This window comes from Cebidichthys violaceus, unplaced genomic scaffold, assembly GCF_023349555.1.
Source record: "Cebidichthys violaceus isolate CVI_PGR_0920_01 unplaced genomic scaffold, fCebVio1.0.p SCAF_9, whole genome shotgun sequence".
NCBI lineage: Eukaryota > Metazoa > Chordata > Actinopteri > Perciformes > Stichaeidae > Cebidichthys > Cebidichthys violaceus.
Genome location: NW_027176975.1, coordinates 489,552 through 504,551, shown reverse-complemented (window position 1 = coordinate 504,551; position 15,000 = coordinate 489,552). Strand labels below are relative to the sequence as shown.

The following is a 15,000-nucleotide window of genomic DNA, read 5'->3' as shown; positions in this document are numbered from 1 at the left end:
TGGTTTCTACAGAACGTTTGATTATTAAAGTGATGAAAGAGACTTTTATTGATCCTCTTCAGCTGCAGGACGTTCATGACGACATGGTCCTGGTCTCTGGTTCTGGTTCCGTTTCACGACTCAACGCCGGCTAGAGGGACCGGCTCCTGGAACTAATCCTGGACCCTGGTCAGGAGTTCATACCAAGACCAGGATCAGGTGCTGGAAGCAATGACGTCGCTTATGATTGGTCCAGCAGGTGTGACATCACGTTAAAAAGGACCACTGGTTCAGATCGAGGCTGGACCAGAACAAAACGTGGTTCTGTCCTAATGTCCGACTCAAAGTTCAAATCTGAGACACGAAGACAAGTTCAGTTTTTATATTTACAATAAATATGCAAATCATTGTTGATGTTTCAGCTCCGTTACGGTTGATTGTGTATTTTGAATGTTTCTGATTAAACAAAGTGTGAAAGAACTGAAGAGTCTTTTTATGAATTTTATTTTGGCCCTTTAGGGTTTTTGATTGGACTCATCTGGTACTTGTTCTGGTTTCATGGGGTTTGGTAAAGTCCTAGTTGGTTTGGACTCACGACGACAGGGGTCTGGTCTCTGACTGGTCCTGGTCTTAGTCCATTCATTAAATCAGATCCACATTAACAGATCGATGAGCTGATGAAATATTAATGTTAAGAGACGTCGAATAAACGTCAGAGACCAGAAACCTTTTCTCTTCAACAGAAACTCTTCAACCAACTGAACTTTTAAACGTTTTAATATTTAGAGTGTTTACTGTAGAAATACCATAGTATTACCGTAATATTACCGTAAAGTTACTGTAGTATTACTGAATATACAGTATAAAGTAAGACTGCGTTGACACAACTTCAGTGTTTTACCTTCGAGAGCAAAGAAAACATTTTATTTTCCAATAAATCATCAGAGTACAAAAAAAATATTTTTCATATTTAAATATCTGACAAATCATCACATTATTCTGAAGAACCAAACAATCATCTTCAGTTCAGTTTGTCCTCAAACAGTTTGTTTCTAAATGTTTCTCCTGAAAGTCAATAAAGTAAATAAGAACACATTCACGATTTAAAAAGAGTGAAGAAGCTGTTGACCAATCAGAGAGCAGCACCAGAGGGTCCAAAGTTTCAGAAGCTTGAAACATGTTCAAACGGAACTAAAGCGTTGTGTATGTTTCCTCAACACTTCACAAAGTTTTTCCACTCACTGATGACATCAATGTCTTCTGAACACCTGACGGGGAGAAGGAATCTGACTGGCTGGATCTGTGTCTGCTATCTAATGAAGTGAGTCAGGCGGGTGTCTGCAGCTCGTCTCCTCTGCTCACCTCCTACTCTTCCTCTTCCTCCTCTCCTGACTGACCAAACTTCTTCTTCTTCTTCTTCTTCTTCTTCTTGCCGTCTGCTCCCTCCAACCCGCTGGAGAACTCGGAGTGCAGCAGCTGACGGGCAGAAAACCTGAAGACGAAGAAAACATCCACGAGTCTGGTTTCAGTCTTGTGTCACTGAGAGTCAAAGCTACAACATTACAACCATAACACTACAACCACAACACTACAACCATAACACTACAACACTACAACCATAACACTACAACCATAACATTACAACCATAACACTACAACCACAACACTACCACCACAACACTACAACCATAACACCACAACCATAACACCACAACACTACCACCACAACACTACAACCATAACACCACAACCATAACACCACAACACTACAACCATAACACCACAACACTACCATCACAACACTACAACCATAACACCACAACCATACCACCACAACCATACCACCACAACACTACCACCACAACACTACCACCACAACACTACAACCACAACACTACAACCATAACACCACAACACTACAACCATAACACCATAACACTTCAACCATAACACCACAACACTACAACCATAACACTACAACACTACAACCATAACACCACAACCATAACACTTCAACCATAACACCACAACACTACAACCATAACACTACAACCATAACACCACAACCATAACACCACAACACTACAACCATAACACTACATCACTACAACCATAACATTTCAACCATAACACCACAACACTACAACCATAACACTACAACACTACAACCATAACACCACAACACTACAACCATAACACTACAACCATAACACCACAACACTTCAACCATAACACCACAACACTACAACCACAACACTACAACCATAACACTACAACCATAACACTTCAACACTACAACCGTAACAGTTTAACACTACAACACTAAGACCTGTGGCTCAACAGTGATGATTAATAATAACAAAGAACAAATATACTGAAGGAGAAATACACACAATATACCTAACCAATGTCGTGACATCATTACACAACCAGCACCCAAAGGATTGTGGGATACTCGTGGAGGGACACACACACACACACAAACACACACCTGTAATTATGTCTCTATTGACCACTGGCAGTGTGTGTGTTGTTGTTAACAGCTGCTCCTCACAGCAGGCTTGTCTGGACATGGTCTGACCACACACACACACACACACACACACACACACACACACACACACCATCAGTCTCTCACCTCTTTGCTCCTGCAGTCTGGCTGCTGGTGTCCTTGTTGTGGTTCTGGTTCTTGTTGTGGGTCCTGGCCCAGGGGCTCGAGGGGCCCGAGGCGGCTCTGAGGCCCTGTGGAGCGTCTCTGAGGCCGAAGCTCTTGGCCGTGTGTCCCAGGTGGAGGGAGCGGATGTGGAAGATGTGTTTGAGGCGGGAGGGGTAGGCGGTGTACGCTCGCAGGAAGGACTGCAGCGCTGATGACATCAAAGAGACACGTGTCAACACAGGAAGTGAGTCATAACCCTGAATAACTGACACTGAGGGTCACATACCTCTCTTGGCGTTCTGCACCGACTGAACGTCTGAGTGAACAAAGTTCTCAAACTCCGTCTGGAGAACCGTTGCCCTCTCTCTGGTCTCCTGCTCCAGAGCTTTAGATGAAGCCTGACAGACAGACAGGTGGACAGAGAGAGAAAGGTGAAGTTACCTGGAACCACCATAGAGACCTCTCGGACCCCTTTAGCTCTCTAAAGCTAGGTTCTAAGAGGTCTCTGGAGCTTGGTCTGAGTGGACCAAGGAGTCTTACCTTGCTGTGGTATTTGCCCCGTCCCTTGTAGGTGTCATCTATCATCAGACTGGACAGGATGTCCTGCAACTTCAGGTCCGATAGGCTGAAACACAACAAAACCCGCCCACACGGTCAAAACCAGGAGTTGGACCAACAGAAATACTGGACCAGCACCATCAGTAGTAATCTCTATGGTACTGAGAAAGTACTACAACAGACCTGATGTTGTGATTGGCCAACTCGGTGACGAAGGCGGTCTCAGCAGGAGTGAGGAAGAGGAGGCTGCTTCCTCTTCCACCAATACGAGCCGTCCGACCGACTCGATGAACGTACTCTGCTGCAGTCGTGGGAGGAGTGTACTGTGAACACACGAGATGGCAACGTCTTAAAAACAAGATGGCTACCACTTAAAACCAACCACATCTTTAAGCCTCTAAAAACGTTGGATTTCAATAGATACCTGAATGATCCAGGTGACCTGTTGAAGGTCCAGACCTCTGGCTGCTACGTCCTGAAACACACATGATTCATCTTTATAACATGGATATAACATACAGTATAACGTAGCATGTAGAGCGACATGTGAACATGGATATAACATAACGTAACATGTAGAGCGACATGTGAACATGGATATAACATAACGTAGCATGTAAAGCGACATGTGAACATGGATATAACATAACGTAGCATGTAGAGCGACATGTGAACATGGATATAACATAACGTAGCATGTAGAGCGACATCTGAACATGGATATAACATAACGTAGCATGTAGAGCGACATGAGAACATGGATATAACATAACATAACATGTAGAGCGACATGTGAACATGGATATAACATAACGTAGCATGTAGAGCGACATGTGAACATGGATATAACATAACGTAACATGTAGAGCGACATGTGAACATGGATATAACATAACGTAGCATGTAGAGCGACATGTGAACATGGATATAACATAACGTAACATGTAGAGCGACATGTGAACATGGATATAACATAACGTAACATGTAGAGCGACATGTGAACATGGATATAACATAACGTAGCATGTAGAGCGACATGTGAACATGGATATAACATAACGTAGCATGTAGAGCGACATGTGAACATGGATATAACATAACGTAGCATGTAGAGCGACATGTGAACATGGATATAACATAACGTAACATGTAGAGCGACATGTGAACATGGATATAACATAACGTAGCATGTAGAGCGACATGTGAACATGGATATAACATAACGTAGCATGTAGAGCGACATGTGAACATGGATATAACATAACGTAGCATGTAGAGCGACATGTGAACATGGATATAACATAACGTAACATGTAGAGCGACATGTGAACATGGATATAACATAACGTAGCATGTAGAGCGACATGTGAACATGGATATAACATAACGTAGCATGTAGAGCGACATGTGAACATGGATATAACATAACGTAGCATGTAGAGCGACATGTGAACATGGATATAACATAACGTAGCATGTAGAGCGACATGTGAACATGGATATAACATAACGTAGCATGTAGAGCGACATGTGAACATGGATATAACATAACGTAGCATGTAGAGCGACATGTGAACATGGATATAACATAACGTAGCATGTAGAGCGACATGTGAACATGGATATAACATAACGTAGCATGTAGAGCAGGGGTGTCAAACTCATTTTCACTCTGGGCCACATCAGCATCATGGTTGCCCTCAAAGGGCCAGTTGTAAATGTAAGACTGTATAAATGTAACTACTCCTAACGTATTGGTAAATAACTGTCTCTGCATTTGATTTTTGTTTATTGAAGTGTAACAATATTGTACATGCAGTTACTTTAAATTTAGGGTTAAGAAACCCACATTACTCTATCAAACTATTAAAGAAAATAGCAAAGACAAATATCAAACACAAGTTATTACAGTAACTTTGTTCAAAGCTTAAAATCCTTTCAAGGGTGCGTTTGCACAATCCCACATGAAATATTTAATCTGTTGTAAAGCCACGTTTAAAGTAGTCTTCATTGTACTCACAATCCATTTCCATGTCAAATGTAGAGTAACCAGCCAAAGAGCTGCTTCTATGACTGCTGTGTTTAAGTATCTCATAACTTCGACTATGGGGATATTTTTATTATCAAGTTTAACTTTTTTTTTTTTTTTGCTGCCGGATTCGCGGGCCACATAAAATGACGTGCCGGGCCTTGAGTTTGACACCCCTGATGTCGTTTGAACATGGATACAACATAACGTAGCACGTAGAGTGACGTGTGAACATGGATATAACATATAACGTAGATGTAGAGTGACACGTGAACATGGATACAACATAACGTAGCATGTATAGTGACATGTGAACATGGATACAACATAATGTAGCATGTATAGTGACATGTGAACATGGATACAACATATAACGTAGCATGTAGAGTGACGTGTAACCACTGCGATGAACAAAAACACTGACCGTACACAGCAGAACTCCACAACGAGACACTGAAAACTGCTGGAAGACGTCTGAGCGCTCCTGGTGGAGAAAACAAATGCACACATTTCACTTCAGCTCAGATAAAGAGCTGAGGAGCAGCAGAAACGTTGGACGGACATCTTTACCTCCTGCTTCATGTTGCCGTGGAGACGCAGGAAGCTGAGCCGAGGCCTCTGATTGGAGGAGGGCCCGGAGAGGACGGAGGTGAAGAGGCCGTGGAGGAACTCGACGGCCTCGCAGCTCGAGGTGAAGACGATGAGTTTGTTGTTCTGAGAAAACTGAACGACAACAACAATCTGTCACCATGGTGACCGTTAACTGGTGATGATCTGCCATCGACCAATCAGGTCGCTGCAACTGAAAACCACCTGAGCCAGGTGTCTGACTTGTTGAAAACTAGAATGGAGATTTAGTGGAAATCTGAAGGATTTTAAATCTATAGTGCATTAGTTGTATACAGAGATTTATCATATATTAATTACTATAATATATCATATATTCATTCGTATAATATATTATATATTCATTACTATAATAGATCATATATTAATTACTATAATATATCATATATTAATTACTATAATATATCATATATTCATTAGTATAATATATCATATATTCATTAGTATAATATATTATATATTCATTACTATAATATATCATATATTCATTAGTATAATATATTATATATTCATTACTATAATATATCATATATTCATTAGTATAATATATTATACATCATATATTCATTACTATAATATATTATATATCATATATTCATTACTATGATATATTATATATTTCTCATCATGAACATGTATTCATATCGTCTACCTTGCATTTGTCCAGTATGAAAGCAGCCAAGCAGACCAGTCTGATCTTACTGGGAACCACCACCATGTACTGCTTCAGAGCCTCGGGCAGAGCAAAGCTCTCCGATTGGCTGGCTGCGCAGGGGTCAGAGGAGGCGGAGCTAATGGTGGTGGTGGTGAGGTCAGAGGAGGCGGGGCCAGACACCTGGATGTCGACCGGGTCGTTAAGACAAACGTCTGCTAACCGAGTTACACCTGAAACACAGCGGGGCTTTAAAACTCATGACTCATCACATGTGAACACAAAAACAATCATCACTGTTGAGCCACAGGTCTTAGTGTCGTGTTAAACTGTTACGGTTGTAGTGTAGAAAAGAGTCTAATTAAATTAAAAAGAAATAAAAGGAGGAATCAAAAACTAAAGACAAAAGGAATATATTTACCATGAGTTAACGTTGCAGACAGCAGGACGTTCTGTCTGTTCGGTCCAGTAGAGTTCAGACTGTTTAATATGACGGTCAGATCCTTCTCAAAACCCAAGTCCAACGTCCTGAACACACACAAAAATCGGTCACTTTATATCTGAAAGAACTGATGTGGAGTTCCTCAAGGCTCAATTATTGGTCCTCTTCCATTTAATCTCAAATCATGAAAATCACCCGAATGTCTTTAAATAAAGATTCAGACGACATATAAACTGAAACTAACTGTTTGATACTCGACTAAGAATCAGTCATCAACCTCCGGTTCTTCATGAGTTAAAGCTGCATTCTCTCTAGTGTCCACCAGGGGGCGACTCCTCTGGTTGTATAGAAGTCTAGTCTAAAATGACTCTACTTCTCTCTTGATTTATTCCCTCACTAAACATTGTAAACATGAGTTTATGGTGTCAACGTAAACGTTGAAGAAGGTAGAAAGTTACCGGTCGGCCTCGTCCAGAATGAGCCAGCGGACGCCGCTGAAGGCGATGCTCAGGGTGTTTTTGATGTGATCCACCAGACGTCCAGGAGTTGAAACCAGGATGTTGATTCCTTTACGAAGCCTGAAGACAGACGTCAGTCAGTTTGATCTACAGAAACAAGTCTCTGAACATGTCCTGGTCTCCAGAGGACGAACCCTTTACTTCCCAATGACTCCCTGAGGTTTCCTCGGGCTGAAGTTCCTCAGGAAAGTTTCTGGAATTTCAGCACTATTTCATTAATTCTTTAAAACCCTCTGCCAGGACTCCCTTAACTTCTCAAGAACCTCCACAACGTCTTCAAGGCTGCTTATAGATAACTTTCTAAATTATTCCTGAAACCCTTATTTAGGTCCATCAACCTCCTCCTGGACTCTTTGAACCTTCTCAAGGTCTCTAGAACCAACTCAAGGATTCCTGAAACCTTTAAAACCACTGACAGAACGTTAAACTAGAGGATGTAGACTAGACAATGAAGACTAGAGGATGTAGACTAGAGGATGTAGACTCGAGGATAAAGACTAGAGAATGTAGACAAGAGGATGTAGACTCGATGATGAAGACTAGAGGATGGAGACTAGAGGATGAAGACTAGAGGATGAAGACTAGAGGATGGAGACTAGAGGATGAAGACTAGAAGATGAAGACTAGAGGATACAGACTAGAGGATAAAGACTAGAGGATGTAGACTCGATGATGAAGACTAGAGGATGGAGACTAGAGAATGTAGACTCGATGATGAAGACTAGAGGATGGAGACTAGAGGATACAGACTAGAGGATGGAGACTAGAGGAGGATGAAGACTAGAAGATGAAGACTAAAGGATGAAGACTAGAGGATGGAGACTAGAGGATGAAGACTAGAAGATGAAAACTAGAGGATGAAGACTAGAGGATGAAGACTAGAAGATGAAAACTAGAGGATGAAGACTAGAGGATGAAGACTAGAGGATGAAGACTAGAAGATGAAGACTAGAAGATGAAGACTAGAGGATACAGACTAGAAGATGAAGACTAGAGGATGAAGACTAGAAGATGAAGACTAGAAGATGAAGACTAGAGGATGGAGACTAGAGGAGGAGGAGGTCACCTGGCCTTCTCTGACTTCCTCTTCTCTCCTCCCATCAGGACTCCAGGGACGATCCAGGTGAACGGCTACAGAGGAACAAAGTGGGACTATTATTGAAGGGCAGGAAGTGGGTTAACTTTCAAAATAAAACCCCTTTGCAGAATCGTGATTAAAAACAGTCACAAATCTTTGATCCACGTGGGTCAGAAGTGAACTAACAGGATTCACGTTGTCTCCAAACACCAGAAGGAAATATTACATAAAACATTTCATAAGAAGAGATGACGTAGGAATACAACATCAAACCACCATCTGACTCGTGATGCTTCGTGTTACCTTCAGGAGCTTCTGGAAGATCTGGAACGTCTGCTGGGCCAGCTGAGGGACAGAGACGCAGACAGGACGGGATTTAGATTCATATTAAAGGAACAGTCCGACAGGTTTGTAGTGTCTCTGTGAGTGATGATCAGGATGCGCTTAGCTTAGCTTAGCATAAAGACTGGAAACAGGTGGAAACAGCTAGCGTGGCGAGCTGCTGGATTTGGTTTGTTTCATCTCAACAAACAGAGTCACATGACTGCAGACTGATGAGCAGCTAGGTTCAAATGATCACCGACAGTTTAGACGGTCCGGTTTGCATCTCAGGGAACTGAACCTTTATTGACTAAACAATGAATGTAATGAACGGTTTTGTCGTGTTAAAGGACGCTGGCCCTTTAAGAGACCAGGTGTGTGTCAGACCTCTCTGGTGGGGACGATGACGACGGCCAGGGGACCATCAGACCTGCAGACCTTCTGCTGGACCGCCTGCAGACTCTGGACCAAGGGGACGGCGTAGGACAGGGTCTTACCTGAGGAGACACTAAAGACTGAAACCTGCAGCTCCAGCTCCTCGTTAGTACTACTAGTACCACAGTACTAGTACTACCACAGAACAGTCCTACTAGTCCCACAGAACTACTACTACTACAGTACTAGTAGTACCAAAGAACAAGTGTCTCACCTGAACCCGTCTGAGAACGAACCACAGCGTCTCGTCCCGCCAGAAGAACTGGAATAGTCTGTTTCTGAACACTGAACACACACACACACACACGTTAAAGTTACTACGGTGATCTGTAATGTGTGTGTGTGTGTGTGTGTGTGTGTGTGTGTGTGTGTGTGTGTGTGTACTGACCTGGTCACTGTGGAAACATTCAGGACTTTGTTCAGTGTCGCCACCTGGTGGACAGAAACCAGCCAATCACAGCACAGAACACTTGACTATAATGAATTTATTTTACAGAACAAGAGATCACATTAATACACTGCTGACGAGGTAAACAACAACAACAACAACAACAACAACACACATAAGTTAAATAAACATGACAGAAGCGTATTTATTATCTTATATATTATGTGAACAGATCAGTGATGGTTTATGAATGTTGTCACTGAGAGAGTGTATGTGTGTGTGTGTGTGTTACCAGGTGTGTGTGTGTGTGTGTGTGTTACCAGGTGTGTGTGTGTGTGTGTGTGTGTGTGTGTGTGTGTGTGTGTTACCAGGTGTGTGTGTGTGTGTGTGTGTGTGTGTGTGTGTGTGTGTGTGTGTGTGTGTGTGTGTGTGTGTGTGTTACCAGGGGTGTGTGTGTGTGTGTGTGTGTGTGTGTGTTACCAGGTGTGTGTGTGTGTGTGTGTGTGTGTGTGTGTGTTACCAGGTGTGTGTGTGTGTGTGTGTGTGTGTGTGTGTGTGTGTGTGTTACCAGGTGTGTGTGTGTGTGTGTGTGTGTGTGTGTGTGTTACCAGGGGTGTGTGTGTGTGTGTGTGTGTGTGTGTGTGTGTGTGTGTGTGTGTGTGTGTTACCAGGTGTGTGTGTGTGTGTGTGTGTGTGTGTGTTACCAGGTGTGTGTGTGTGTGTGTGTGTGTGTGTGTGTGTGTTACCAGGTGTGTGTGTGTGTGTGTGTGTGTGTGTGTGTGTGTGTGTGTGTGTGTGTGTGTGTGTGTGTGTTACCAGGGGTGTGTGTGTGTGTGTGTGTGTGTGTGTGTTACCAGGTGTGTGTGTGTGTGTGTGTGTGTGTGTGTGTGTGTGTGTGTGTGTGTGTGTGTGTGTGTGTGTTACCAGGTGTGTGTGTGTGTGTGTGTGTGTGTGTGTGTGTGTGTGTGTGTGTGTGTGTGTGTTACCAGGGGTGTGTGTGTGTGTGTGTGTGTGTGTGTTACCAGGTGTGTGTGTGTGTGTGTGTGTGTGTGTTACCAGGGGTGGGTGTGTGTGTGTGTGTGTGTGTGTGTGTGTGTGTGTGTGTGTGTGTGTGTGTGTGTGTGTGTGTGTGTTACCAGGGGTGTGTGTGTGTGTGTGTGTGTGTGTGTGTGTGTGTGTGTGTTACCAGGGGTGTGTGTGTGTGTGTGTTACCAGGTGTGTGTGTGTGTGTGTGTGTGTGTGTGTGTGTGTGTGTGTTACCAGGTGTGTGTGTGTGTGTGTGTGTGTGTGTGTGTGTGTGTGTGTGTGTTACCAGGGGGTGTGTGTGTGTGTGTGTGTGTGTGTGTGTGTGTGTGTGTTACCAGGTGTGTGTGTGTGTGTGTGTGTGTGTGTGTGTGTGTTACCAGGTGTGTGTGTGTGTGTGTGTGTGTGTGTGTGTTACCAGGGGTGTGTGTGTGTGTGTGTGTGTTACCAGGGGTGTGTGTGTGTGTGTGTGTGTTACCAGGTGTGTGTGTGTGTGTGTGTGTGTGTGTGTGTGTTACCAGGTGTGTGTGTGTGTGTGTTACCAGGTGTGTGTGTGTGTGTGTGTGTGTGTGTGTGTGTGTGTCTGTGTGTGTGTGTTACCAGGTGTGTGTGTGTGTGTGTGTGTCACCAGGTGTGTGTGTGTGTGTGTGTGTGTGTGTGTGTGTTACCAGGTGTGTATGTGTGTGTGTGTGTGTGTGTTACCAGGTGTGTGTGTGTGTGTGTGTGTGTGTGTGTGTGTGTGTGTGTGTTACCAGGTGTGTGTGTGTGTGTGTGTGTGTTACCAGGTGTGTGTGTGTGTGTGTGTGTGTTACCAGGTGTGTGTGTGTGTGTGTGTGTGTGTGTGTGTGTGTGTTACCAGGTGTGTGTGTGTGTGTGTGTGTGTTACCAGGTGTGTGTGTGTGTGTGTCTGTGTGTGTGTGTTACCAGGTGTGGATGAAGGTCCATATCAGAAAATGAGTCACTGGTGAAAATCTTCTCCTTTAACTGAGAGACAACTGGTCTGAAAGAAGAAAAGAGGCTGAATATTATTAATGACTAATCAATAATCAATAATCAATAATCAACAGGACGGATGATGACGTCATCAGGCTGTGGACCAATCAGAGAGCAGCTGTGTACCTGAGGATCTCTGGGATTTCTGGATTGTGTTTGAACAGAGAGGAAGTCTTGATGCTCCTCGTTTCCTTCACTGGTTCCTTCACTGCCTCCTTCTTCTTCTTCTGTGGTGTCCTCTGGTCCGTCTGTAAACACCATCACCATGACAACAAATAACATCATCATCTTTATCCTCCAGAATGAATGGAGGATAAACTAGAGTCAAACATCTGGACACATTTCTTCTTCTTCTCATTGACAGCAGACAGGAAGTTCATATTTCTTCTTCTCTGCAGTAAATGAAGGGTGCTCTCTGATCAGCTGACTCACACTGGAAGCATCTGATTGGTGTGACAGGTGTGTTTACCTGAGTGTCTGGCTCCTCCTCCTCCTCCTCCTCCTCTTCTTCTGCTGTGTCCTCCAGCCTCATCTTCTTCTTCTCCTCCTCCGCCGAGGAATCGGTCCTCCTCTTCTCTGCATTCTGTTTCTTCTGGAGGACCAACAGAGAGTAATCAGATTACTGATCAGGTTATCGATTACTCTGATATTCATATTGTTGATTACTCACTCTGGCCCATCTCTGCTGAGTGGTCAGAGGCTTCCTCCTGGAGGAAGAGGAGGAGGAAGAGGAGACGCTGCTGCAGATGTTCAGACACAGCTGGTCCTCTGCTGATGACGTCATCACCTGGGGACGGCAGACGGACACTGAGGACTTTATCACAGTGACCGATAGATGAGGTTCATTGATCAGCTGATACACAAACCACCAACATGAAGACTAAACACACAAGATCCCAAATCCATATTTAACAGCTTTAAACGGAATCAGTGGCGCGAGCGTTAAGAAGCGTTCATCTCCTCAGTCAGTGGAGATCACCGGCAGTAACGGACACACACGTTACTACAGACCGTCCCTCGGTGATGTGTTCAGGGTCCACATGAGCACTGTGGTAAAGTGACGCGTTTCTGGACGGAGTCCGGCGTGATGCTACAGCTAGCCTGTTTAGAATCGTTAGCTCCGACTTTAACCACAGTAACACGTGTGTGTGTGTGTGTGTGTGTGTGTGTGTGTGTGTGTGTGTGTGTGTGTGTGTGTGTGTGTGTGTGTGTGGCAGCTAATGCTAGCCTCATGCTAACAGCAGCTGCTTCACTTTGTGAAACGAAGAGAAAGAGGAAAACAAAACCTGAACTCACCGTGAAACTCTCAGAGAACAGACCAGTACACGTGTGAATCTCTTCCGGGGACGTCACAGAAGCCCCGCCTCCTTCACAGCTGATTTTGTGGACATGCGCAGTAGTTTCACGTCTTATTTTGAAAGGGTTATGATATGATTTTAATAATAGATGTTATTAATTATTCTGTAGAGGAGTAAAGCTGATATTAAAATCAATGAATGATTGAGTTATCATTGGACAGGTTAATTTATAAATATACAAATAATACATAATTAATAAATAGCATGTATTTATTAATTAAAATGTCAGATTTAGTCCTCCATATTATTTATGTTGAAAAGAAACAACGAATGAACAAATATATAAATACAAAGGAAAACAACTGATTATCACTGATTACTATTGATACATTAACATTATTAATGATATATTAACATTATTAATGATATATTAACATTATTAATGATAAATTAACATTATTAATTGACATTAACATTATTAATGGTATATTAATGATATATTAACATTATTAATGATACATTAATACATTAACATTACTATTTATACATTAACATTATTAATGATACATTAACATTATTAATGATACATTAACATTATTAATGATATATTAACATTATTAATGATTCATTAACATTATTAATTGACATTAACATTATTAATGGTATATTAACATTAGTAATGATACATTAACATTATTAATGATACATTATCAGTACTATTGATACATTAACATTATTATTGATACATTAACATTATTAATGATACATTAACATTACTATTGATACATTAACATTACTATTGATACATTAACATTATTAATGTTACATTAACATTATTAATGTTACATTAACATTACTAATGATACATTAACATTACTATTGATACATTAACATTACTAATGATATATTAACATTATTATTGATACATTAACATTATTAATGTCACATTAACATTACTATTGATACATTAACATTACTAATGATACATTAACATTACTATTGATACATTAACATTACTAATGATACATTAACATTACTATTGATACATTAACATTACTAATGATACATTAACATTACTATTGATACATTAACATTACTAATGATACATTAACATTACTAATGACACATTAACATTACTATTGATACATTAACATTACTAATGATACATTAACATTACTATTGATACATTAACATTACTATTGATACATTAACATTACTATTGATACATTAACATTATTAATGTTACATTAACATTACTAATGATACATTAACATTACTATTGATACATTAACATTACTAATGATATATTAACATTATTATTGATACATTAACATTATTAATGTCACATTAACATTACTATTGATACATTAACATTACTAATGATACATTAACATTACTATTGATACATTAACATTACTAATGATACATTAACATTACTATTGATACATTAACATTACTAATGATACATTAACATTACTATTGATACATTAACATTACTAATGATACATTAACATTACTAATGACACATTAACATTACTATTGATACATTAACATTACTATTGATACATTAACATTACTAATGATACATTAACATTACTATTGATACATTAACATTACTAATGATACATTAACATTACTAATGATACATTAGATTTTGCAACACAACAAAAGTATCTCCAGTGGACCTACGATCTACCGCCAGAGAAACGTGTAAATGCAAGTCCCAGTTCAGACAAACAGCTGAGCCATATCGAGCAGAAGGAGGGACTCTTTACCATGGGGAAGAAGAGGGTCTCACTAAAAGCCAAATATCCTGAAGGCCTGTCATGACAACCCAACTGGTGGCCATTTTGGCAGAGATAAAACGTTAGCCAAAATCTCTGACCGTTATAACTGCAGGGGAATGAAGAACGACGTTCACCAACATGTCAGAGCTTGACAAAAATGTTTTGTCATAAATCCCAAAATCAGCAAGGAGGCTCCACCACTCAACAGTATACCAG

General features: G+C 41.2%; 2 protein-coding genes across 3 annotated transcripts in view; one reads left to right on the top strand and one right to left on the bottom strand.

Annotated features, from left to right (window-relative positions):
* Nucleotides 1–400, top strand: part of barhl1a (BarH-like homeobox 1a) — a 3,379-nt gene extending 2,979 nt beyond the window's left edge. The window contains exon 3 of the mRNA XM_068703060.1: nt 1–400. This exon is cut by the window's left edge and continues 218 nt beyond it. The gene's annotated coding sequence lies outside the window, so the exon portion shown is untranslated.
* A 376-nt stretch (nt 401–776) lies between these two features.
* ddx31 (DEAD (Asp-Glu-Ala-Asp) box polypeptide 31) lies at nt 777–13,041 on the bottom strand. 2 transcript variants are annotated; one of them, XM_068703001.1, is made up of 21 exons: nt 12,996–13,041; nt 12,370–12,486; nt 12,169–12,291; nt 11,826–11,947; nt 11,631–11,706; nt 9,684–9,727; nt 9,510–9,580; nt 9,248–9,357; nt 8,843–8,884; nt 8,528–8,592; nt 7,402–7,521; nt 6,923–7,029; nt 6,502–6,734; nt 5,793–5,945; nt 5,647–5,706; nt 3,618–3,668; nt 3,377–3,516; nt 3,176–3,260; nt 2,922–3,033; nt 2,618–2,843; nt 777–1,471 (listed from the first exon to the last, which is right to left on the bottom strand). In XM_068703001.1, the coding sequence occupies exons 2-21, from the start codon at nt 12,481–12,483 to the stop codon at nt 1,345–1,347; spliced, it is 2,181 nt and encodes a 726-aa protein (XP_068559102.1). In that variant the 5' UTR covers nt 12,484–12,486; nt 12,996–13,041; the 3' UTR covers nt 777–1,344. The 2 variants fall into 2 exon arrangements, with proteins under 2 accessions (XP_068559102.1, XP_068559103.1); XM_068703002.1 differs by having other exon boundaries at nt 12,370–12,513; nt 12,996–13,028.
* Nucleotides 13,042–15,000: the final 1,959 nt, after the last annotated feature.